The sequence below is a fragment of the Drosophila melanogaster genome, chromosome X, assembly GCF_000001215.4.
Source record: "Drosophila melanogaster chromosome X".
Lineage (NCBI taxonomy): Eukaryota > Metazoa > Arthropoda > Insecta > Diptera > Drosophilidae > Drosophila > Drosophila melanogaster.
The window spans coordinates 893,460-918,771 of NC_004354.4; the positions used below are offsets into that span (position 1 = coordinate 893,460).

Genomic DNA, 25,312 nt, shown 5'->3' on the forward strand with positions numbered 1-25,312 from the left:
AAACCCACCTGCGGCAACGCCTGGCCATAGTTGTTCACCTGATGAACGTCCAGATGTTCGGTGAGCGTGGAAAAGTGCGGCCATGGGGCATCCGGCGCATCGAGAGCAGCCAGCACGGGATTCACGGTGGCCTGAACCGTCGTGGTAGTCGAGTTCCGGGCCTGCGCATCCTTCGACTGCTGGTCCGCCTTCACCTGATTCGGCTTGGCCGGAATGGGCGGTGGGCGTGGAGCTCGACGGGGCAAAAGCCTGGGACTATTCGGTGTGGATGCAGGAAGTCCAATGGCTCCACTTGCTGCTGTAGTTCCGCTGGCAGTGAAACGTCCCTGAGCCAAAGGTATTTGGCCACTGAAGGAGGTGGCTCTCTTTGCCAAAAGCGGAGATCCCTGCAGCGATTGTGATCCACGAGCCGCGCCCAATTGGGTCGGCAGCGAGGGCGGCTGGCTGTGCTGTTGAAGGTGGTGGACTTGGTGGTGGTAAAAGTGCGAGGGGAAGGTGTGCAGGTAACCGCTGCCGGCGACTTCCTGCGGCCGCAGAAAATAGTTGTGGGCGTGGCTGTAGTATTGCAATGAGTTAAGGGGGCTGGCCACACCCAGAGAAGGCGTGGCCCGCCCTGATGTCGAGGCAGAGGCACTGGCCGAAGGCGATGGCGATGACGAGGCTGATCTCCTTCGGATCTCCGCAGACGACTGCTGCGGCTCCGGCTGTAGCTGCGAGTGAGGATGCTGCTGTGAATGCAGCTGCTCCTGGGAACGCAAGTGCTGCTGCTGCTGAAGGTTGGTTAGCGTATCAAAGATGTGCGATAGGCGACCCAAAGGCACTTCGTCAGACATTGACGCGGTGTGGCTGGAAGTGCAGATGGTAAATTATGGTTTCATTAGTGGTGTTGCATTCGATTCAGCATAGATAACGTATAGCACTAGCTTCCATCCCCTGCCGAATGCTTTTGAAATTTTTCAGATCAAGTATGCCTGGAGTCGGAATGTCATATCCCTAGCTAGACCCATTTGTTCAGTTGTGCCAGAGACACCTACCCACACAAACCTTTGGAATCCTACGTTAGTTTCCGAATTTTTCTCAAATTTCTTCATTTTTATTTTGTAAGTTCAATTGTGATATCTAAAAAAAAGTACTATCCCCTAGACTATGGCAAATCCCAAATCGAGCGGTGGCAATAAGTCCAAGGGCAAAGGACACCAACACCGGCAGTCGCAGCAAAATTCGCATCAGCAGCAGCAGCAGCAGCAGCAGCAGCAGTCGCAGCAGTCGCAGCAGCCGCAGATGCAAACCCAGATAACACCCGCACCGGTGGCATCTACCAATTTGAACACGCCCACCGCCACGCCGCTGGCCTCGCATCCTTCGGAGGACACCCTGGCCTTGGCCGCAGCCGTCGCCGCCTCGATTCCAGCTGCCCCCCTTGCTCGACCCCTGCCCGATCGCCGCACCACCACACCGGCAGTGGTGACAACGACCAGTAACAGTTCGTCGGAGACCCGAAATGCCTCCGAAAATCTGGCCACCTCGAGAACCGCATCGGCGGCAGTCGCCGCCTCTGAGAACAGGCGCGGCATCTTACAGCGGCTCTTCGGATGGAGCTCGTGATGGGTTCCCCTTCTCGCCAACAACAAATCCTCCAGCAAACCGTGCACTTTATCGAAGTTTTATCCATTAGATTCTTGAACCGATAATGCAATCGAAAATTCTTAATTCAAATAAAAATTGATATAAATTTTAAATTATTACAATACCAAGAATTAAATATACAGATTACGGCTCTTGTGGGGCCAAACCTCCTACAATATTTAATTACACAGAGTTCCCATTTTGATCGCTACAAAATTGATAACCGAATACTTGTGCCCGTTCCAAACATTGCACAAACAATGGCGAGCTATCCATCAACCCGCCAATCTGGCAATCGGTTTGGGCATTACCAGATCCCAGTCAACATTTACACCTATCTACGTGCCCAAGCAAGGAAATCAATGCGAGCAGATGAAAAAGTGAGGGAAAACCGATGGAGCAGAATGAGAACGAGTGACACCGGCAGACGAAAAAGTGGAAAGTGCTCACTGGACACTGGACAGTGGACGGTTGATGGTGGAGAGCATGAAACTGGAGAAAACTGGCCAACAGGTGCGCGAATCTGGGGCATCAATCGCCACTACGTGTGCGCAATGTCTAATCAACGGGACAAAAGTCCATGGAAAAGGGCAGTTGGAAATTGAATATGCCACTAAATTATAGACAGCAGGAGAGTGCCGTCCCTTTCATCTTTTTGTGGTCCGTGGAATGCTGGCTGATGGCTTTTCCAGCTTTTCCTTTCCCTCTGCCTTCCCCTCTGCTCCTTTGCAGCATTCGGCCACTTTCTTTGCTGTGAATTTTTGTGGCTAAAAGCCTTTGGTTGCAAGCTCTCCGGTCCGAAGTCCATTTCCATTGCTGCAACTCCTTTGCCAAATCTCTGGAGCTGTGGCTGTGGTCGAAGGGACGCACGCAGGACGCCGGAAGCAGGACGCAGAACCCACGACCCAAACCAGACACATTCATAAGAATTATATTCCAATTTCGAGCAGGGCACCGTACTTTCTTCTGCATGAAGGAGAAGTACATGTGTAGCTCCCTGTGTGTGTGCGCTCACTTCATTTTGCAAATTTTGATTTAATTCGAGTTGATTGAAATTCAAATTCAGTTTTTGATTTGACAAAATGTGTCCTGCTCTCCACTTTGGGCCACTTCATTCCTCCTTGCAGCTCTCAATTTTAAGTGCACTCAGTACCAAATTGTTTCTAATTTGCTCAGGCTTTGTGAAAATTGGCAACATTGCTACACGCTCCTCCGGAACCTTACGCTTCAAAGGAGCCGGAAGTGTCCACAAGCCACCCGATTAGCCAGTGAAATGCGACAACAGGGCGGGAGGTTAAACAGAAGTGCATGATTTTCATGGTGCATCCAAGTGGATTTCGCAAAACCGAGTTGCGGAACTTGTATTTTAGTATGTAAGACGTATATGTATGTATGGATGTACGTACATCCATTTATTACTTTACAAGATGGATTAACCACATGGTCACACAAGTTAACCGAAGATTTTGAATGAAAAGTGCATGTGCGAAACAGAACTTTTAAAGAAAGTTTAGCATCACTGCATGTGCGTGACTGTACCTCATAATAGAACTGTCATTTTGGCGGGTTTAACGAACCCATTACACGGCATTAGCCCGGAAACTGAAGCTCGGTCAGATTGGCAGGCCTGAAAGTCATAAGCGTATGCGGCTTAGCAAAGCTTGTTTTGCATACACATATGGTAAACTGGTAAACTGACAAACTGGTAGCATGCTAGTATATATCTTTGTTTACCACTCGGCTTACTACCAACTTGGTCAACACATGAACGGCAAACGGAAATGGAAAGGGTCTGGGGATGCGAAGACTGCAACTAAGATACAGTTGAACAACTGTCGGATACCGACACTCCGCCTCAGCTTTGGGTTAACTTAACTTGGCTAAGTGCAGCAGTGTACTGTAGTTCCCCGGGCGAAAGGATTTTCTTGGGGGTTGGGTGTTTGGGTTTGCGAGAATGGCAAATCCAACTGCATTGTCTTACGCTTGCTCTTAGCTTAGCTCCCTAATGGAGGAAAACGGGGGAGCCCGAATATAAGAATAGCGACATGGAATGGAAAACTCACTCAAATAGTTGGCAAAACTTGTTCACGGCTCCAATGAAGTGCAGAGCGGCGGAGGCAATGGGGCTGCCACAAAGACAGAGCGAAGCAAAACAAATTTCTAAAAACCCCAGACGATAGTTAAGCTCCCCTTCTTGGGGTTTCCCAGTACTGCAGTTCCGGTTCGTACGTAATTTTCCAGTTTCAGTTTCAGTTGCCACTCGGAACTTTGCCAAATATTAGACAATGTATTTATGTATTATCAGCATTTTGCAAGCAAAACTGAGCTGCCTCTCACAAATTTCTGAGCAAAGCAAGCGCGCTTCTCCTTCTGCCTTAAATTGTTTCATTACATGTATCCTGTTGACACGAGCGTTACATAATGGACTTTACGCAGATTCGCTTAGGAGTGGTAAATATGTGTATAGTTCGACTGAGCTGTTAGCTCAATTTCATCGAACAACTTTTATGATACACCGCGCAATGCAGTCTGTCTGCAGCATGTAATGTTGTAAAATTAATACAACATAAAATTTCAAACGTACCACACCGACACCCATCGAGTCCAAAATAATTTCACAGCATGACAACACATCCTCCACACCGCCGACCATTTTTGTAGCGTGGGGCCCCACTGCACTGCACTTTGTTGTGGCACTTGAAAAATTTAATAAACACTGCTGCATCGTTCGCATGACAATAATTTTACAACACTCCTCCAAGGACCACCTCTCTCCACCAACCATTGAACCTCCTTGCCCATGCACTGTGTAATGCGTCGTCAATTTGAAAAACATTGTCAATGCATGTGGGTAACGAGGAAAGCTCGGTGATGGTGAGAGCTAACTAATAACTGGTGTGGCAGGATAACCAGACACAGTAACGCCGCACCTTTCCACAAGTTTACTCCGACACACTCCCCTGCTGTTTCTTTGTTAGAACTCGTATTATTTCGTTTTTCACTTTGCTGCATTAAAAGCGGAAGTTACTGCTGGGAACCAAGTTTCAAGCTCCGGAATGCAATTTAATGGCTCTGTGGTGGCTCAGCGGTGCATTCCGAGCTGCTGTTGGTCACACTGCGAAAATGATATGTGCTTCGGTCACACTGCGTGTGCTTTCGTCGTAAGGTATGCAAATATTCGCCCCGTTTCCCCACGCATAATTTCCGAGCACCTTACCCAGGGTATTACCCACTTCCACACCTTGGCCCTGCTATTTTCTCTTTTTATAGCCACTCCCGCATTCATTTTTCCCTTTGCTTTCTTTTCGCTCTTTCTTTCAACTATTTTTCACTCAATTCCAACGAAAAATTTATAATAAATGCTCGCGCACATGTGATGTCGCGCATTTTAATTGGTCTCTGCCACAGTAACTCCGAAAGAGAGTACTGAGAGGGGCTCCAGGGGGGCTCTAGTGGGATGGGGTATATGGACCCAGACAAACCGTGCAACCGTTGGGCCCAGTCCACACACAAGTGCCGCATATATGCTATACTCGTATATATTGCCGGCAAGTGTGAGTCGAGGGCCTTAACTCTTGGGTGCGTCGGTCGTCTTTCCTCTTCTTTCTGTTGCTCGTTGTCTGCGGTTTCTCCTTGTAAAACGGTTGTCATTCTGCAGTTGTTGTTTATGCTAGTTCGTAAGCACTTGTAAGGGGGAGGGGGGGGGGGGGACTTGTTGTTGGTTGGGGTCGGGTGTCGGAGGGTCAGGGGGTCAGGGCTGCCCCTCCATGACCTACGTGACAAGCAAAGAGACTTACAACAAAGCACCGACTGGCGACTAACGACTTTGGGTCTAGATCAACTAGATATATCTTCGCCCATACATTACGCTTCCTTACAACTGTGCGAGTGCGAGGGTGTACGCCCAGATGAGCTGGAAGTAGTAATGGCACTATCGCTGAATTGGGTCTTGCACTCTGTCCATCCCAAGAACCTTTCTAGTTCTTATTATAATGTTTGTAATTAGGCAATATTGTCCAACTTCATATGTGTAATTGCAAATGCAATTATCGAATGAGTGGGTCTATCGATCGATTTCAAAAATACTATATAACTCACCGAAAATTTCAACCGAATTTCGGCTTAAAGCGGGCCAAACTATAACTTTGTGCTGTTACAGCTAAACTAAAACATTGCGACTTCCAAACAAACCGTTAGCTGTTGGACGAACTCTATACCACATACTAACCGTCAAGACAGACATGCACAGAAACAGAAACAGCAACAGCAACAAAAACAATCCCACCAACTATAAAAACCGAATAAAAATGGAAATAAAAAAAGAAAAACAAACCGGTTCGCCACCCGCTCCGAAAACTTCCTGCGAGCAGCAAGAACAACAACATGTTGCTTCTAATGAGACCGACAAAACAACCAGCAGCAAACAAAAACTGTCAAAAAATAAGCAGCTAATTAAGAAGCATGACCGTTGTTGGCCGTTTTAGAGAGCCCACAATCAGAATCACGATCAGAATAAGAATAAGAATTAGCATCAGCATCAGAGTCGAAAACAGAAGCAGAAAGCCCAGCAGAACCACTTCGACCTTCGCATGGACCAGTTTGCTCTGTCTCTGCCGCTCCAAATGGGTGGAAACACGCTGGCAATCTATACGTTTGTCGACACCCGCAATTGCAATGGCCAAAAATACCTGAGCAGCTGACCACAACGAATGCAGCTATACCCTATAACCACTTTGAAGGTAGAATATGAATTCTATCATTGGGTAAGTCGTTTCGCTTGCTTTTGGTAGATGGATCCATGTCCATTTCGATCTACCACTTCAATAAGAGATACTCTTCCAGCTCATCCCAATTTCGGGCATAGCCCGGCTAAAAGGTGTAAAAACGACAAACGATTTCGAGGGACCAAGACCTAAGTCCGACTTAGGTGCTCAGCAGAGCAATTCCCTTCCACACCGCACTGACCTACATTCACGTGGATTTGGTTCAGCTTGGCGTCAGTTAGGTTTCCGTTCACTTGGGTCGCTGCTCGCAGCAATCCAAAAGCGTTGCCAGCGAAGTTACGAGTGACAATTGGCTGCGCTGGTTTCCGTGTGCAATATTTATGATTCGCATTCGCTTTAATTAAATTCGCTAGGCTGGGGGCGTTGGGATGGCAATTAGGGAGGGGAGCTCTACTCAGTTGACTTTACGACTTGCATTTAATTAAAGCCAATTACCACCGAACCTGACCAACTTGCAGGCTTGCAGAGGTGTGTGGCAACGATCGGAGTTGCGACTAAGGGCGGAATGTTTTGGAGTATAAATGCTGCAACTTTATACGGCATGGACATTTCCGAGACCGAACTCCAGATCCACAGCCAATCGTAATCGATTGTGTTAATCATAAGCACGACATTCCCTTCGCCACCCCACTTCAATTACATACATACATATGTATATTCCTTGAGTGACAGCTCATCTCTGGAATGGGGGGTGCACAATGATGATGTGTCATAAAGGGAAGTTATCTTAATTAAAATGCAGCAAGAAGAACAGGCATGAGCAATATGTGATATCTATGTAAAATAACTATAAATAAACAACGAGATATGGAGAGACGGACTCAGTTTTGCATCGCTGTGATTTTGGCTCATGGGCATATGCTTATGAACAAATGTACACAAATATGAAGAAAATGTAATTTAGAGGGCGGGGGGGGGGGGGGATGACCAAGTTGAAAATCCATAATAACGACGATAATAAAATAACACTGCGACAACGGATAGCAAACAACAAGAGAAACAACAATAATGCCAATAATGCGAAAAATAACAACAGTTGAAAAAGTCAACGTACTGCAAGAAAAATTTCCACAACAGCTGCTGCAGAGCCAAAACGTCGGCTCAAAATTCTCGTTTTGTGAGAATAATGTAAGTTTAACTCTCTTTGCTGTCAGTTACTCTCAGCTGTCACACTATGGGAGAGCGTCAGCTGTTAACGGTTAACAGAGCTCAGTATTTCACTCACATTTCACTCTGTCCATTACAGTGAAGCCTGCCCAGTGCATCAGTAGCTATATGTGTTCAATAGGAGCATCGTGTGAAATATTGTCACTTTGGTTCTCCGAGCCGGATAGAATGTTAACTCGCCTTGCAGTTATTAGCTTGGGAATAAAAGAGTTCATCACGACTCAATAATAGCTGGGGCCAAAAAACAAGCGAGCACATCGATGTTTTACTGTATTTCGCGGACTCATGATATTGAGTAGTAGTGCACTCACTTTTGTGCCTGGCAACGTACGAAATATTTTAACGACTTGCGGCCGAATCAATAAGAAATGATTGCAAATTTATTTCATTTTTATATGCGCTCTTCTCGCAATGTGCCACTCTTTTTGTTTTTATAAAAATAGCGTGCAATTGTTTTAAGCAAGAAGGGGTGTGGGTGGTAGTGGGTGGGGCTGCCATAAAAACGCGAGAGACTCAAGTGGAGTGCAATTGACGCCATCGATTAAACAAGAATGGGAATCACTTTGCGCTCGGCGGCTGGTCCCATTCAAAATCGGAAAAATGAGACCGGCGCTGGAAAAGCTGTCGGTGGGAAGGGGGTTGGTTTTGGTAACAGGAAAACTGTGGGCGCGGGGCATCTTAATTGCCGATAAGAGAGGGGGAAACAGTCGGCCAAGACTGAGGAATGGCAACGACGACCCTGACCTTGTTGTTCTTGCGGTGTCAGCACGAAATATCTGCTATTTTTGGATTACAGAGATTTCAACTTTGAATTATTCTAGCCAGACGAGACCGACTCCGTTTGCATTGCATAGATAATCATTAATGAAAATTCACTAATTCCTACTGTTCAACTAAATGCCGTTCCTCATTTAACGTTCAAATCAAAAATGCCATGTAAAGCTGTTGCAAAAGAAGGACAAATGAGGACGTACATATATGTACATTAATACAGCTGTGAGCTCACTTGCAGCTACATTTTATAGCGCCACCCACCCACTCAGATCCCTTTTCAACTCACTTCCACAGCAACTATTGTACATTTGTATGTACATATGTCGCTAGGCACTGAAACAAATTTTTCATTTTGCCAGAACTAAGATCTATTTCGACTTTACTTCAAGGGTGATTTCTGATAACATTGTTATGTGTTACCTCATCAGTACCTTTGGTTTTTCCTACAAATCAAATATTACTATATATTTTTATTCATAAATACTAATGTTGCCTTGGTTTTTTCGTTCATTGTCAGGAGTTGGCGACAAAATCCGACTGACAAGCCACGAATGTGGAGCAATCATAATCCTGGCTTTTATCATCACGGAAAACAAAAGGGAAATGCTCATTAAACGAGAAGCGACATGAGAAAAACGAGGAGCGGGAGTTCAGTGGGTGGGGGTGTCAAAGGAGGCAGAGGTTGGAAAAACAAGGCCGAAGTGCAGGAAATGTCAGCGTTGACAAGAAAATGCACTCGCTACGCCGAAAGGATATACACTTGACACACACAAATTCACACAAAAACACACATACACATGGCAGCACGAGCCATTAGCATATGGCCGGAAAATGGGTAAATGGGGGAAACCGGGGCAAAACGGATGGAGTGGGGCGCATGTTTGCACAGCCAGCTGGGTGGAAATATGGAGAGGCAGAAAAACGGCAAGAGGGCGATTTTGCCTCTGACAAAAGGTTCAAAGTTCAAATGCCAAATCGAGACCATTAATGAAAACAAACAAACAAAGTGCTCCACAATAAAAATGACCCAGGAAAATGAAACAAAACCTATAGGTGTTTTCCGTAAGTTTAAACGAAGCTTGGCTGAAAAAATATATATGTATACCCCCGATTCGGCGATGCAAAGATCTAAGTTTAAAGCACAAGATATATTCGTGGATAGGTCATGAAGTTTCACTTTCCATTCCATTCATTTGCGTCGATGCCAAGGTCACCAACTACAGGTATTTTCATTTCAGAGAGAAACCCAAAGCCATACGACAGCCGATGAGGCCAATTGGCAGAACCATTGCCTGCATTTTTCATTTGGCCAATAATCACAACATTTACCAACACCATAACTAACATGCAACATCCGATGAGATCCTTTTCCCCCCGCCACCAACCACCTCGCCACCAATCCAACTCTCCGTGTCTCAGGCATCTGCTTGATTTCTTTCCGCCGTAACTTGCCATTTACTCCACCGTCTTTTGGAGCCCGTCCGCCCGCGTTATACGGCCAGTCATTTAATCAATTATGCAAAAACTGATGTCGACGTCGACAGCGACGATGTATCGTAAAATGTTTGCCACGGTTACGACTCTGCTCCGTCTGCTCCGTCTGTGCCGTAAACGTAAGCGTACCGGCCGTATTCGTAGCCGTATCGTATCCGTGACTGTCTATATCCCCCGAACCTGCTGGCACGTTTACCTTTTCGTGTATAAATATTTAATTAAATGTACAACAGTTTTTGGAAAACTGGCTCCGCTTCGCTGGAGGACGTGAGGCGAGCGTGCCACGTGTGTGCGCCAGTGGCAATCGCAGTTAGGCGCTCTAAGGACTCATTGGGGCAGTTAGCAAAGCACTTCGATTAGGGGGAATGCCAATGAATGCCTGATTACGAGGAGGGTCAGAAACGGTTTTGAGGCAATAGTTTCATGAGCACTTAACCACCATCCGTAGCTACACGCATGCTTTGGATCAGGTTTTGCTTGAAATTAATCAAAAATAACTTATTAGTGATGTGATCTTACGACATAGAAGAGGAGAAAATGAATGCATAGACTGGCGGCTTTAATTCCGCTTGTGGTTTCAAAACACAAAACCAGCGCAAAACTCACTAGAAGCCAACAAGGATAAGACTGCAGCACTGTAGCTCCCAACGATATCTACAATATATCCCCACTGCGAACTCCCCGAAGCTCCCTGCAAATTGCTCCAAACTCAAGAGTTCCGTGCCGCGGAGCACTTGGGCCTGGCTGAATGTATGAGCTGACCAAAATTGGCCAAGTGAGGCAACATCACGTAGCCGCCCCCTTTGCCAACCGCCCCTCAAGTCGCAGTCACATTATGCAGGCGCACGGTGAGAAAATTCGAGCTGCTAGGTTTGTATATATACTCGTAGAACGACAGGTAGGCTAGGAAAATGGTCCGCTAAGTACTTCATGATTTCTTTCGGTGCACGGTGCAGCGACAGACTTGGTTTCGGTTTCGCCGGCTAGCCATTTTTGTGGGGGCGAGTTGCAGGCGGGCGTGGCAAATCTGTGCACTCAATGGGCGCAGAAAGGGGCGATGTCCCCGGCAGAGCACCAAAATAATCTACGGCAATTGCATATGGCAGGCAATAAACTTGGTCAAGTCTAAAAACAACCACTGCGGTCGTAGGTGGCTAGTGTTGTTGTTTTTCTATTTTCAGTTCAGTTTTAGGATCGTGCAGTGTGCAGTTGTTCTGTTTTGCGGTGGCAAAGTGGGGGGAAAAGTGCTCTTGACATGTTTTTATTAAAGTTTCCGGCCACGTCTGGCCCGGCATATAGCCAGGCAAGAGCATGACCAAGAGGACGAGGAAAGTGGGCAGCGAAAAACAAAAATAAAATCGTCTTGAGCTGCCGCACTATTCATATTCTCGAGCTACTTCCTGATACCCTTTCCCATCGAACACTTACTTGCGTTCTTGTAAGTTATGCAACCAATTAAAGAAGCTGAGTTACATAAATAGGCAGCACATGCATTCAAAACAATAAAAGTTCTATTGAACATTACCAAATGGAAAACACATACACAAGTTGCTTTATGGCTAGTTAAGCTAGTCTTAAGTTCCAATTAACTTCCGTTTCCTCGATTTGTTTGAAGCGTATTCCACGCTTTTGTTGCACATTTGCCATTTTCTGAATTTTCACTGGGTTTTTGCCATAGTCTCTGCATTTTTTGTTAGTGTCCAAGTTATGTTTATGTTGCGTGCGTGCTCTGTTCATGGAATTGCTATTTGAGGTTTGCATTCAGCAGGAGCTGCACAAAAGTGCAAAAAGTTCTTTCACTCGAGCCCGAGTTTTGGGTACAAGTGCATACGGTTTGGTCTGTCTGTCGGATTTTCCCTGCTCCTCCGAGAGTCCCAAATTTGACCCATATCGTGAGAAAACTGGCAAGATTTGCACACTTCTTTTCACGAAAACAAGCGACAGACCGAAGAACCGAAGAACAATAGAAAACAAAACCAATTATTCGCTGCAAATTTCCAATTTCGAATTTGGCCTTTTCCTGGCGAAAGCTGCAAATTGGGACCGAGAAATAGGAGGATCCAAAAGGAAGTGTTGAAGTGTTTTTCCAGGGAGCAAGGAGCGCACAGCGGGCGCATTGAGCAAAACAATACCGAAAACTCCTGGGGATAAAAACAGGAGCAGCAGGCGGCGGAGGAAGTGGGCTAATGTAGGGACATTGTAGGTGAAAACGGCAGGAAAACCGACACAGTCACGTATCCACGTGTTGGCAGCAACCCGTAGAGCCCACAGGGGGCGGAGAAGCGGAAAAGCGGAAAGGCAGGGAATGACGGGTCCACTGGGGGCGCCAGCGGTAAATGCACTTTGAATGGCGAAGTTTACTTGTCACCCGGGACAAGAAAAATGCAAGAAAAGGACTCTGTGCGCAGTGGAAAATGTCCCAGGAACGGCAGACACTCGTTGAAAAAGGAAATCACATGTTTTTTGCTAAGGAATATTGTGATTGCGATTGTATAATTTGCAGAAAATACCATCCACTAAAAATAACTATTACCCACAAGAACTTCGTAGTTTAATGCATATGCATATCTCATTTGAAGATATTGATTATTAAACTTTTTAAATAGAGGGGTTCTGTAAAATATTAACAAAGTCTTATATTTGGTTATGCATTGCTTGCCGCACCGAAGGAGCAACATCTGCAACTTGTTGCTCCGTGCAACGCATCTAATTTAATGGTAACGATGGCAAACGTCCTGTTTCAGTAGGATTATAAACTAGCTTTCACTGCAGTTATTATAGATAAATAGATATTTGGAAAAGGGTTCAGTATTGAATCATCTGGAATAAATTCAAAAGAAGGCAAATCAATTTGGTGCGGAATTCCCCGAAAGCTTGTGCTTCGGCCTATCTGTGGGTCTGGAATCCTAACCTACCGCATTGGAGGAGAATAAATCAAACCAACTGTACGGGAAGGAGGAAGTAGGCGGGGCTCGCAGGCGCGGGAATGTAGCACCAAATTAACATAAATTCCGTTGGGGGAAACAAAAGGTACAAAACTGGCCACTTACATATCTCATGAGGTTGTGGGGGCGCCGGGAGGGGAAATGGAAAATAGCGGGGGGCCAACTAGAAGTCGAAGATTGTTGCAAAAAGTTCAACGACAGCAGAAAGACGCAAAAGGAAAGGACAACGAATAAAAAAAACAAGGAGCACAGCGCAGGAGGGATTGTTGGGAAGGGGCGGGGTCGGTGACAGGAACGGTGCCAAGGGTGCGGATTGTTCCGTTTGCAAAGGAGTACGTTGTTTCCTATGTCTACAGTGTCGCTTTCCCAACTATTCCCACAAGAAAAATCAATGGAATTGTTTGGTATACAGTTGTGGTCAAAGTAATAGGGCCGACGTTTGCAAATGTGTAGTTTGCGTTTTTGGTTCGATTTCAGGTGTCCAAGGCGAAGGTTGTCTGTATATACAGTTTGTCAAGAAACTGTTTACACACTGTGATATAAGTTGAATTTTTGACTTTAAAGCTAAAAATAAAGGGTTTTTTGCTTAATTAAACGCAATTTTTTTATAAAATATTATTAAACAATATTTATTTTACTTATAAATCAAAAAACAAATTAAAAATATTAAATATACAAGAAAATAAACAACAAATTCCAAGTTTACACACTTTTGAGACTGTCAAGAAACTCTTTACACATTTTGTTTTCCTACTTTGTTTTGTTCTTATTCTTAGAACGAACTCGATTTTTCCGTTATATTTGGCTTTGCATTGCTTTTTACAACGCTTCTATTGAAATTTTGTTGACTTTGCTTGTGAAATTTTGCTGATCAAACGTGCTTAAAGCGAATTATTAAATTTAATAAAATGCCTGGAAAGAGATTAACTTTTGAAGTTACCCAATTAATAAACCATAACCACCAGTTGGGAAAATCTTTTCCAGAATTAGTATAAATGTTTCCTGTATCCCGTAAGACCGTCTACAATGTTTTAAAAGGCTCGGAAAAAGAGGGCAGGCTTGAACCTAAGAGTGGTGGTGGGCGGAAAATTAAAATTAAAAAGCGTGTAGACCGCTTTATTATGCGAATAGTGATTGCGAACCCCCGAATCTCGGTCAGATCACTTGCTCTGGATATCAGGCAAGAATGTCACCTAGCTGTGTCACACGAAACTGTGCTCCAAGTCATCCTACGCCACAGGTACTCTTCAAGAGTTGCAAGGAAAAACCCTTTGCTGTCAGATGCCAATATTGAAAAGCGTCATTTATTCGCTTTGAGCATGATGGATCATGCGGAAGAGTACTGGGATGACGTCATATTTGGTGACGAAACAAAAATGATGCTCTTTTATAACGACGGGCCAAGCAGAGTATGGCGCAAACCGTTGAGTGCGCTAGAAAAACAAAATATCATTCCAACGATAAAATTTGGAAAAATGTCACTGATGGTGTGGGGCTGTATCACCAGCCGTGGAGTGGGAAAACTAGCCTTAATTGAGAGCACAATAAATGCCGTGCAATATCTAGAAATGTTAGAAAACAAATTTGAAGGCCAGTGTAGAAAAAATTAGTCTGGTTAGCAACAACAAGCCAAATTTTAAGTTTTACCAGGACATGATCAGAAACATAAAGAGTGCAATGTACGCACCTGGCGCCTTAATAACTGTGGTAAAGTGATCGATACGCCCCCTCAGAGTCCTGATCTGAACCCCATTGAAAATTTGTGGACCTACTTAAAGAAGAAGGTGGCAAAAAGGGACCTAAAACACAACAACAGCTTATGACTGTAATAGTCGAAGAGTGTGAAAAGATCCCGTTTGAATATGACCTGCAAAAACTTGTCCAATCCATGAAAAAAAGGCTTCAACTTGTAGCTAAAGCCAATGGGGAACATACTACATATCAAAATTTTTAAAATTTTAATAAAATAATTAAAAAATTTAGGATTAAACTTCGATTTAGTGTTTTGTGTAAAGAGTTTCTTGACAGTCTCAAAAGTGTGTAAACTTGGAATTTGTTGTTTATTTTCTTGTATATTTAATATTTTTAATTTGTTTTTTGATTTATAAGTAAAATAAATATTGTTTAATAATATTTTATAAAAAAATTGCGTTTAATTAAGCAAAAAACCCTTTATTTTTAGCTTTAAAGTTAAAAAGTCAACTTATTTTACAGTGTGTAAACAGTTTCTTGACAAACTGTATGCTGGCATTTTAGGGCCTTTTCTGCCCCTGCTAATTCCTCAGTGTACCCACCCAGCTGTTGCTGCGCTGCGTTCGCAGACACATTTGTGTACATACATATCTACATATACAGGAGACCTAGTGGCGTGGCCCGTGCTGTGTTGCTTCTGGTTGTTCTTAATTTGAATCCAAGCGAAATATTAATCGAAGGCACTGCGTACGCGAAAGGGACGGAGGCTGCGATCAAGGATCTGGCGCCAGAAAACACAACAACTCACCTGTCCCTCTCTAACAGCTGCTAGTGGTTGTTGGTGGCTTTCGCTCCCTCTTCGTCAGCTCCATCATCGCCGTCTCGCCTTTGGTGCTTTTTTCGTTCGCAAATGCGAATGTGAATTTTCCGCATGGGAATTTTCCTCGGCCGCTGCCGCAGCCGACGTCGACTGCACACGTGACTGCGCAAACTCTTCCTCTTCTTCTTTTCGCTTCCTTTGCTCACCCGTCCGCAGTTGTTGCTTTATGCTATTTGCTTTTGTTTTTCACTTTTGTTAACGCTGGCCTTTGTTTTGTTATTCACCTCTTGCCATGCTTATTCGACTGCCGTTTAGAGAGCTCGAACAGCTGTTTCCACTTGTTGTTGTTGCACCCGCGGCAAAAAAAAAACACAGTTAGTTAAACTAGCTAACCGAAAAGAGCAGCGCGGAGTAAACACGAACTCGATGGGGGCGCTGGAAAAAAAACACTGTTAGCAGCATGTTAAGCTGGGCAAACATCGGGCGAACTTTTGGGTCGAACTTGAGTGAGTGAGTGCAGTGCTTCTTGCCTTCTTCTGGTTAACATGAGTGGCTTCGCGCTGTTAGCGTGCGCAAGAACTGGAGTGGAACGGCAACAGTGCGCAACAACTGTTGCCTTACAGCGGTTCAACAGCGCCTAGCTCTACAGTTGTCTCGCCTTTCTGTTAGCCGAACTGTTGCCACGGAACCGTTGCATTTGAATATAGAATTGCATGTACTAAGTGCTAAAGCACTCATTCAGGATCTTCACCAGAATAAGTTTTATCCCAACACAGAACAAAGCAATTACTGTAAGACCCCTATGATTTCAATTTATAGGTCGTCTATTACGAAATGTAAGTAGTGTGTGAAGTTGACTCATTTAAATCATTCGGCTTCGAAGAGCTTTAGCATTGCTCTTATAATCCCAAAACAACCATCCCTTGCTAACTTCGGTAGGCTTTCCAAAAAGGCCACTAACACAAGGGGCGTGGCGTGGCAGCCCACCCCATCAATCCTTGCAACACCCCCTACCGGAGCAATTAACAGGATTCCAATGTGTCTGGCCGTCTGCAGAGTGCAGACTGTGACGGGAAATTTCAAAAATTTCAATTCACAAAAATTCACAGGAATGCGCCTGGCTCACACATGTGTGCCTGTGCCCGCCTAGCGTTTGTTGCTGTCCACTCGGCCGAGTCAATTCAAAAGTCTGCCATCCATGTTGTACCTTTCTCGTTTTCCCCGCTTTCCCACCTGCTATCTGGTTTTCAGTCCGTGTGTCCGGCAGCAGGTGCAAAAGCTGCAGCAATCAAAGAGTCATCCAACCAAGGTAAAGAGGACCACTTTAAAGATTTCCACCGAACGGAAAGGGGTTCAGATGGCAGGCACATGCGGGACCATCGAAAACATCAATGTGTATGGTGCGAAACCAATATAATGAGTACACTACCGTTTGGCAATACTGGCTGCCAATCGCAACTCTTCTACTCCACTTCTGGCAATTGCAAAAACATTTCCAACACGCAAAGATCTACATATAAAACCATCTGGATAAGGCAAATATTTAAGTGAGGGGTATTTAAAGACTGCATACGGATTCCACATTAAGTTGACTCCGGCGATGGTCCTTGCGATGGCCAACGCTTCACCCCTTCTGGGGGAGCTCGGGATGCAGGAAACGCAGTCGCAGTTGATGGCCATCAAGTGGACCATGGCAAAAGTGATTACACGTGCTCATAAACAACAAAGCAACCCCCTGGGCTGCTAAAGTCGGGCAAACAGGAGACAAAACATGACATCAGGGCATCGCAGGATAGGATGCCCGCCTGAGATGGAGGATGGAGTCTTGCCAGTTTTTGTCATCATCATCATGATCAGCTGTGATTGGGTGTGTACGACGAGCGCTGGTTAATTTATGGCCTGGACTTCGGTTTTAATTTGTTCGGGAAGCTTTTGCTTGCACTGAGCGAATTCCGAATGGGTTTGAATTTTGGCAGTTTGGATTCTTCTAAAGATATGCTTTAAAAGTTCGTTCGAATGGCAACCCAATGGTTTTGATTACTTAAAGCACATATGTACATATATATGAGCATTGCTTCTATTTTTTTCGGTGCACAGGATGACTGCTTGTGATAGTCCCAGGTTCAACTACCATTGCAGAGCGAAAAGCAGGAGGAAATGCTGAGGACACGACAGCGACAAAGTCAATAAATTCTGTGGCACTGGATTGGCCCCCGAAGGAGGTGAACGAGGGAACTGGGATCCCGGCCAAAGAACCGGGCTGGTCTGGGCTAAGCTGTACTTACTTAGCCAGGATGCCGGGACATCTGCAGCTGCACCTGGCAGAACTGCTTTCCTCACTCCTGTCCCAGGTGTCTATTTTAGCTGCTTTTAACTTCCGTACGGTCTTGGCAATGTCTTGCCGGCTTTTAGGGATAATAGCAGCAGCGGCCGGAGATGTGACGTATGCAAGGACGCGAGCCCGGTGTAGGTTGTACACTGATTTCAGCAATTAGATCTTGGCACCAGGCACTTCCTGGCGACCATTAGGTCCACGAGGCTTGCGAGGGGTAGTTGCCAACATTATGAGCCAACTCAGCCAAATCCACGGGGGACTCCATATGTGATCACGCAAAACGTATAAAGAGGAGCAGATGGGTTAGAGGGCCGCACACATATATGTACTTATAAGCATAAAGGACGTGCAAAGTGATAATCATGGAATACAACTGGGGACCAAAATGGCCAACACGATGCCTTCAACACCCTAAGGTAATGTTGATTCAAGAAATATTTTTCAGTTAGATCAGATCTGGCAAATAGCACTTCCTCTTCGCAACTAAAGTGCAAATTTCTACACCATCATAAGTAAAATTTGCAGTTTTTGTGATCCGCCATCGATTTTGACCAGTTTTTCGGGGGCACAATGTGAGCATTGTAACAAGTCACCTTTTTCATCACTTTTAGATCATACCCGACGCGTTTGCCCTAACCCTGTATATGACAGATTGTCCCCAACACATGGGGTTCGTGTTGGGCGAAAGCGCCACCCCTGCTGCTCCTCCTACGCCCCAAGTACCCATTCACAGGCGTATCCGTCCGCATCCGGAGCCGTGTCTCCTGCCGTGTAACCAATGCGCCGTACGTGTGCCCAGCACTCATTACAAATGAAAGCCGAGAGCGAAGGTGCCCAGGTGTTGAAACCGGAGCGTGGGGAAGGACAAGGGGGCGCTGAGGACCCGACTGCTGAAATTAATCAGAGTTTCAATCAAACGTAAAATAAGCGCCGAGATTTGCCTTGACTTTCGCCTGACAACTGCACAACATCGGTGGACAGGTATTTTGGGAGTACCTGTGAAAATGTGTGAACTATTTGGGGAGTTCTGTCGGCTATATTGGGAATTCGGGTAAATGGAATGGCTTTTCCTGGGTGCGTGGAATGCTTACATAGTTTGCGAGTTGTCCGTTGGATGAAATCATGTTGGAAAATATGTGAAAATTATAGTGAAATCTTGTTTGGTTTTCTGCAGTTGCGAGAGTTCTAGTAATCATTTGTTGATTGATGAATGCAGGAGGCTGCCCATATAAGCCGAACTTTGATTAGTTTAAGTGCTTGGTTGTGCCGGTTGTGAATTTTACGCTAGGTTGAAAGGGCCATCACCCACTTCGCAGCTCTTTGCCGCCCACCTCTTCTGGAAAATTTGCCCGGGAAAATGTGATTTAATGGCGGCGCGTGCGTGGGTGCGTGTCATGTAGACATGGTAATTTTTCAGACAATTACACACACACACACACATGATGCATAACCCACCTGCAGGTGAAATATTATTCAAAAATCCGTAACGCCCCCGAAAATGGGCGACCTGCCGTCTTGGCGTAGTGGAAATTTATTAGATCTCGCAGCACTTAAGAAAAGCGGGGAAAACCCTTTGCACACACGTCCCACATCCCTGGAATTTTCACAATTTCCCTTTGAACTACATTAAGAAAATCACTCGGAATTGGGACTGAAAATCAACTGCAGCTGACGGTCGAAGCGAATCGAATTTATGAACCCCCTGGCTTTTCCGCATTTTCACTTCTCCACATGTGAGCGGGTGGCAGGAGGGGGTGGAGGCGTGTCATTAGGTGGAAAATGGAAAATGGAAAATGTTTTATTGCCTCGTGTTTCGGCCCGTGAATTATGTGAGAGCTCTAACACGGGATTTACATTACGTCCATGAGGAATGTACCTGTTTCTGCTAAGAACTTAAAAGACGCCCACACTCAAAAGCCTTTTAACCCAATTTTACACAAGGCAGATGAAGCAACTTAGCCCGAAGGATCGAATTGGCGTAATTGATTAACTTTTTGGGGGATTAAGGCCGCTGGTGAGGACTTCGTTTTTAGTTAGATATATTAAACTCAATATATTTCGGTCGCTTGCCTTTTAAATAAAAACGGAATGCTCCGAAACCCCCATCTGCCGTTCCAAACGTTTTTAAAGAAGTCTCAGGTCTTCAATGTTGCTCCGCGTTTTCTTTTTTGCTGGAAAATGAAATTCCGCCCGATGTCCCAAGTGTCCTCTTTCCACCGTGCTCCTCTCATTGTCTTGGAGCAGCAGCAAAAAACGATGTCCGTTTATTATGTTGACTGACTTTAATGAAATTAGATTGATTTTTATGCTGACGTCCATTCCAGGCTCCCTGCGTCCTCCTCATTTCCATTTCTCCTGCCCTTTTATGGCCACTTATTCATCAAGTTGAGCGACCGACTATATAATTTAATTTTTGTGTGTTGTAAAAATACATTTTTGATAGATGTGCCCCCGGGGCTTCCGCCTCGAAGTTTACGACCTTTGGAGCACCTGCTTTACGACTCCTTGATTTTCGGATCGGCTCGAAACTAAAGCCCAACTTAAAGTCGGTTGCAGTAAACACTCGAACGGAATTATTAAGTTTTATTAACCTCTTGAGCCGTTTGCTTTTGGCCATAAATCTGTCCTCTTGGCCAAAGGACAAGGACACTCGGCGGCACACAGGACTACTTGCCGCACAACACAGGTGGAAAAGGCCATGGAGTTTTAGTCAATTGGTACAAGACAGACACGGGTAAGTTATGGCCACATTGGTCGAAAGGAGCAGAAAAAGCGAATTTGAATTTCCAATATATTGCTAAACTAGCATTAAAGCAAATATATGGTTTTATATTTCTTGAAACACATAGGTACTAATTCCAAAGTAATTTGGGTTGCCATGTTGCCACTCCGAATGCATACCGTACACTCCGCGCTTTTGGTATCTCAACTAGAGTCCATAAATTTGCGCATTACGCGAAAAGTTAACACGAATTAGCATTGTAAGTGTGCAGAAATCGCAATTGCAACAAAATGCAGCGATGTTCTTGAGTGCGAGTCTCCCACTCGACCATAAATTTGCCAATTTAGCTGCTTCCTGGGCTAAACTTAACTGCAGCTGAACATTGCTGACTACGAAATATCAGCAGTTGCGCAGTTATCGATAATCGATATAGGCGTGACTGTACTTCCGGTCATTTGTACCTCTTCTTGGGCTCGCAACTTCTTCTGAAGATCTTCCGACTTGAAAGATTAATTCTCAATCTTTTTTGGGACTTTTTTCAATTGCTGCGAGTAGCAACATTTTTTTTTATTTTTAATATTTATTTTTTTTAACGCACCTATTCGATACATAAAGCTTTCTGCGTTCACTTTGCAGCACTCGAATGTTTTTAGTTCGAATGGAAAATTTGTCTGCCATTCAATTGCGGTTGGCTAATGGCCATTTCGCGTGGTCAAGGGACTGAGGGGTTGACGGCTAAGCGCCATGAAGGTGAATTTTTTAGTCAGTTGCGGTTTTGGTCAGCGTATAATGGCTTGCACAGTTACTATTCCCTAAAACGCTTGCTTTTAGGTTTTTGTCTCAACTATTTAATGGAATTTAATAATTGGATAGTTTGCATTACTTATCCACGCTGCATTCGTGGACACTAATTGATTCGTATTAATTTTCTATATATATATTTATATCTCATATAAATGAGAGTTTTATGTTTTAACTTTCTACATTTTTGCTTTCACAAACGTAAGTCCTTTGAGACCAAAAACTGGGATAATTTCCAATTACATTCTGGGAAGAGATCAAGCGTTCTGTGTGGGAATCAGGACCTCAAGTTATCCCCCTGCAACTGCGAAGTTAAATCCCTGATAAATAGACGTTGCTCCCCATTAGGAACCCAGAACTAATCCTATTTCCCTGGCTCTCCACAAAGGGAATTGCGCTGCAGGCAGGTGAAGGCTTAAGTCTTACTCAAGGGGTTGGGCAGAGCAGCTGGTAAAGCCGGGGGAAATCCGGTCAAAAGGGCGGAAAGGGGGAAAGGGGCAGGCGTTCACGTTGTGCATTGCATGGCATGTAATTTAATATTTTATGGCATACAATTAGGCGCAATGCAAATGCCCCGAGCCACATGCAACTTGCTACGTGATACTGAGGAAATCCTGAGGAAATCCCTCCGTTTCGCATTCAGCTGCTGCTGTTATTAGTTATGTTATGTCGGTGGCAATTAGCCGAAATAATTTGTAATCTTATTAGCCGGCACACACACACACACACAGAGAGAGAGATATTTGATGCGAGCTCTGGCCGTCACATAATTACATGCATTGCAAATTATAGTTTATGAAGCTTTAAGCCTTTTCCCCAAATCTCCCCGTCCATGTGCTTAAGCACATGCCGGGCGGATTTTCCCTACACACTAACGTCGTTATGGTTGCAAAATGAATTTCAAATCAATCAGCAACATAATGGGCTTAAGTAAATATTTATGCTTTTTGACCATGACATGATATATGTATGTACATATGTAGATATAAAGCCTTTCATGAAGTGCATGTTTGAGCATACAGCCTGGCATACAATCTGGCTTGTGGCAACTGCTCGAGCTACGCCTTTAATTAAGCACGTCAATCAACTTGTGACATCTGGAATAAGTTGTTCAATGAATTTGTTTCGGGTTAATTGTGAGATCATCAAGCTGCGTGCAACTGCAGAAGTCCTCTTGATTTGGCTGGCTTGCATTTCCGGTTCTATCACGACTACGGAGTATCCTGTATCCTGACACATTCTGAAGTACTGCGCAGACCAACCAGCCGATTGGCACTCTGTTTGACTGCCTATCCAGCATCTTAATTTGGGCACTCCATCAGCTTGCAGACGATGTCGGATGCAAGACGACGCCACGCCCCTTTCCGCCGCCCGGCATGTAGTAGTTAATTTATGTTGAGCTCTCGAGAGAGCCGGGGATTCCATGGGTCTGAAGGAGCTGCTCGAGTTGGAGGCTCACGTCGAACGGTAAATGTTTATGACGCACTCGAAATTGTCTATCAAGTTCAGCTGACGTCGTTGCCATAAAGTGTCACTTCTGCTGCGTGGTGAATGGGACGAGGGGGGTATGGATAAGGGGGGCAGGTCCTGTGCTCCGCATCTCCTCATCAGGCGCCTAGGAACTTTCGCACGGCTTTTGTTCCTATGATTGAATATTTAATTCAATATGTCGCGAGGCCATTTCGTTGCGAGTTCTTTAAGAGGCCGCCAGGACTCTTCGTCCTTGGGCGCCTGGTGTGCTTTTAATTAGAAGACGGGCCATAAACATTTTATGTTCACCAGCCGTGTAGCAAACCAATCCAATCGAAACTTTCGCCAGCCAAATATCGTGCCTGTGGCGGGTAGGTTTAGGTAGCAGGTGTCATTCGGATTTGCAAATATCTGCCGCATTTTCGTAAGTCTAGGATCTTCAAAGCCTTAACTTCCAGACGTCAATAGCTCGGCAGTAAAAGTAGAAGCAGAATTATTTTATGATAATTTCATATTTTGAGCGTGAGCAACTTTTTAGCAAGTAATTGTTCTTAACGAAATGCATTATTCTCCGGAATTTCATGCGTTTTTTTTCACTGCGCATATATATGTACATATACAGAAAACGGAAACCAAATTGCTTCATTCCCCTCCACGTGCCACGCCCACCCTGCGCTTCTCCGCCCCCACAAATGCAGCAACAGAGTCTCTTGTCAATAATGTCAACAGTGTTGTTTGTTGCTCCATAAATTACGAGCGACAACAACAATGACCGAAGGTTGATGGTCACAGGCGTGGATGGGGGAGGGGAGTGAACTGGTCTGGGTGTTATTGCAGCTGGTGACCCCAACCATGGCATCCCTCCCACTTTTGCCCTTTTCCAAGTGAAGCAGAAAAATTACCAAACATACGAAAAGTGGACAGTCGACGGCGCACTTTATGACTGTCCCGCCTCAGCTGAGTTTTCCGCTTTTCCTCAGTTTTATCTTCCCCCATCCTCGCTTTCCATTCGTCCTTTCGCCATGAAAATATTTGTTGATTACATTCGCCTTGGCAGGGCATCATTCAACGACCAAAAAGCCAAGCCAAGCGAAGCGAATCGAAGCGAAGAAAGGGCAAGGGTTATTTCCTGAACTTATTCCTCCGACCGACGATTAAGTGTACTTAATTTTAAAAGAGCTGCTAATCAACGTAAGAAACGTAAACAAGTGGCACCTTCTCCTTGCATGATTATTTATGCTGTTTGATTTCTATTTTATTTCAATCAGGGTGATAATTTCCACACCGCCCTGCGAAGCCACTAAGAAAACACGGAACAACTCAAAGGGCTCAGCTCACAGTTGATTTGATTTTTCCATCGAAGATTGTTTGTGCCTCGAAAGAAAACAAAAATATATTCCCCAGACGGATGCGAGAAATGCCAATCCAAATAATGCTTTACACCATTCAAAGCCAATCAAAAGCATATTACGCATACGCCACCGTATCCAGATGGAAACAGTCATGCAAAAGCGATGAGCAGCCTGGCTTCGCAGCCAGCCAGACATCAAAATGCATAAAAATGTTGCGCTAAACTTTATTCACAGGCAGCCGCAGCCGCAGGGCAAATGAAATATAAAAATGCATTTGGAAATGCGCACAAAACCCGGAAAATGGGAAACGAAGAAAATGTCGGGATCGCCGGAAATGCGAGAACAGCAGACAGCAGGCCAGGAAAGGGAAAATTTCAGAAGCGCGGAAGGAAATATGATAATCAAGGGTCTTGCGAACAGAAAAACATGTCTGAAAACTATAAAGAGAACTCTATATGAAATTGATTTATCCAGCTTTTTATGGCAGAAATCATTCGAAACCGAAATGAAATAATCACTACGCTCAACTGCGAACACCTACGAATGTTTGTATTCGATTAAAGGCAGTATTCTCAAACTTCGCATCAATGGAATTGGAATGCTTACCGGGATGCAATTCGCCCAGCACTTCCTATGTTCTTTCGCCCAACTACATCTACGCCGCAGCACACCAACAGAGTTGCGAAATGTTTATCCTTTCAGTTTTGGCGTCGACATCGTAATGTTGGAAATGTTATTGTTAAATGTTAGTTTTGTTATGCAAACACACACAAACTCCTGCAGGCGGGGGAGGGGCTATGCGGGGACTGTGAAAATATGAATAGTCAAAGTCGAAGTCGGCCATATGTTCGCTCCAACTTTATCCCACAAAGCATTCGGAAAAAGCCAAACGGGAAAGTTGCAGCAGCAAGCTGGATGGTGAGTGGCATGTTTTCATGTTTTTCCTTCTGCGTACACAGAGAGAAAGGGCGGAGGGTGTCCTTCCATCAAGGGAGCCTGTTAACCAATCCCCAACTAACATTCACATTCACATTTTCTCTCAGTGCGCGTGTGTGGGTGTCAGGAGCGCTAATGGGAAATTATATTGCCTGAGTCGGGAAAGGGGAACGTGAAGCGAACTCCTGGCACGTCTTGCGCTTTAAGCTGCAATAGCCAGAAAAAGGGTACAGCAACAATGGCTGCATGAAAATGCAGTTTCCTTTGCGTAAAAACCGATGTACAAACAGGGGGTAGGTTACTGCAATAGCTATCCTGCAAATCGGCCACGTCGAAATCTGTGTGCCGAAAACGTGGGGCCGAGGGGAAACAGATGCCCAGAAGACTGGGAAAT

At 44.9% G+C, this 25,312-nt stretch overlaps 2 protein-coding genes across 7 annotated transcripts in view, besides 1 other annotated feature; one reads left to right on the plus strand and one right to left on the minus strand.

Moving 5' to 3' along the window:
- The window catches only part of CG43867 (uncharacterized protein), a 119,759-nt gene that overhangs the window by 85,243 nt on the left and 9,204 nt on the right, over positions 1–25,312 (minus strand). For 3 of the 5 annotated variants that reach the window (NM_001272178.2, NM_001272175.1, NM_001297833.1), the window contains exons 1-2: positions 15,291–15,735; positions 9–846 (exon numbers count right to left, since the gene is read on the minus strand). In NM_001272178.2, coding sequence (NP_001259107.2) covers positions 9–833 — 825 coding nt within the window. In that variant the 5' untranslated portion in view covers positions 834–846; positions 15,291–15,735. Of the gene's footprint in view, positions 1–8; positions 847–5,724; positions 5,814–15,290; positions 15,736–25,312 lie in introns of those variants that run through there. The other 2 variants (NM_001272179.1, NM_001272180.1) reach the window with 2 other exon arrangements.
- Positions 1,023–1,741, plus strand: CG11663 (uncharacterized protein). Of its 2 annotated transcripts, none has more exons than NM_130512.3 (2): positions 1,023–1,058; positions 1,144–1,741. In NM_130512.3, exon 2 carries the CDS (start codon positions 1,147–1,149, stop codon positions 1,603–1,605), a length of 459 nt encoding a protein of 152 aa, NP_569868.1. In that variant the 5' UTR covers positions 1,023–1,058; positions 1,144–1,146; the 3' UTR covers positions 1,606–1,741. The 2 variants fall into 2 exon arrangements, with proteins under 2 accessions (NP_569868.1, NP_001259113.1); NM_001272184.1 differs by having other exon boundaries at positions 1,025–1,058; positions 1,131–1,741.
- Positions 13,297–15,030: a mobile genetic element.

Excerpts from the sequence above, each read along its gene's own strand:
- CG11663 (NM_130512.3), top strand. The coding sequence starts at position 1,147 with ATGGCAAATCCCAAATCGAGCGGTGGCAATAAGTCCAAGGGCAAAGGA.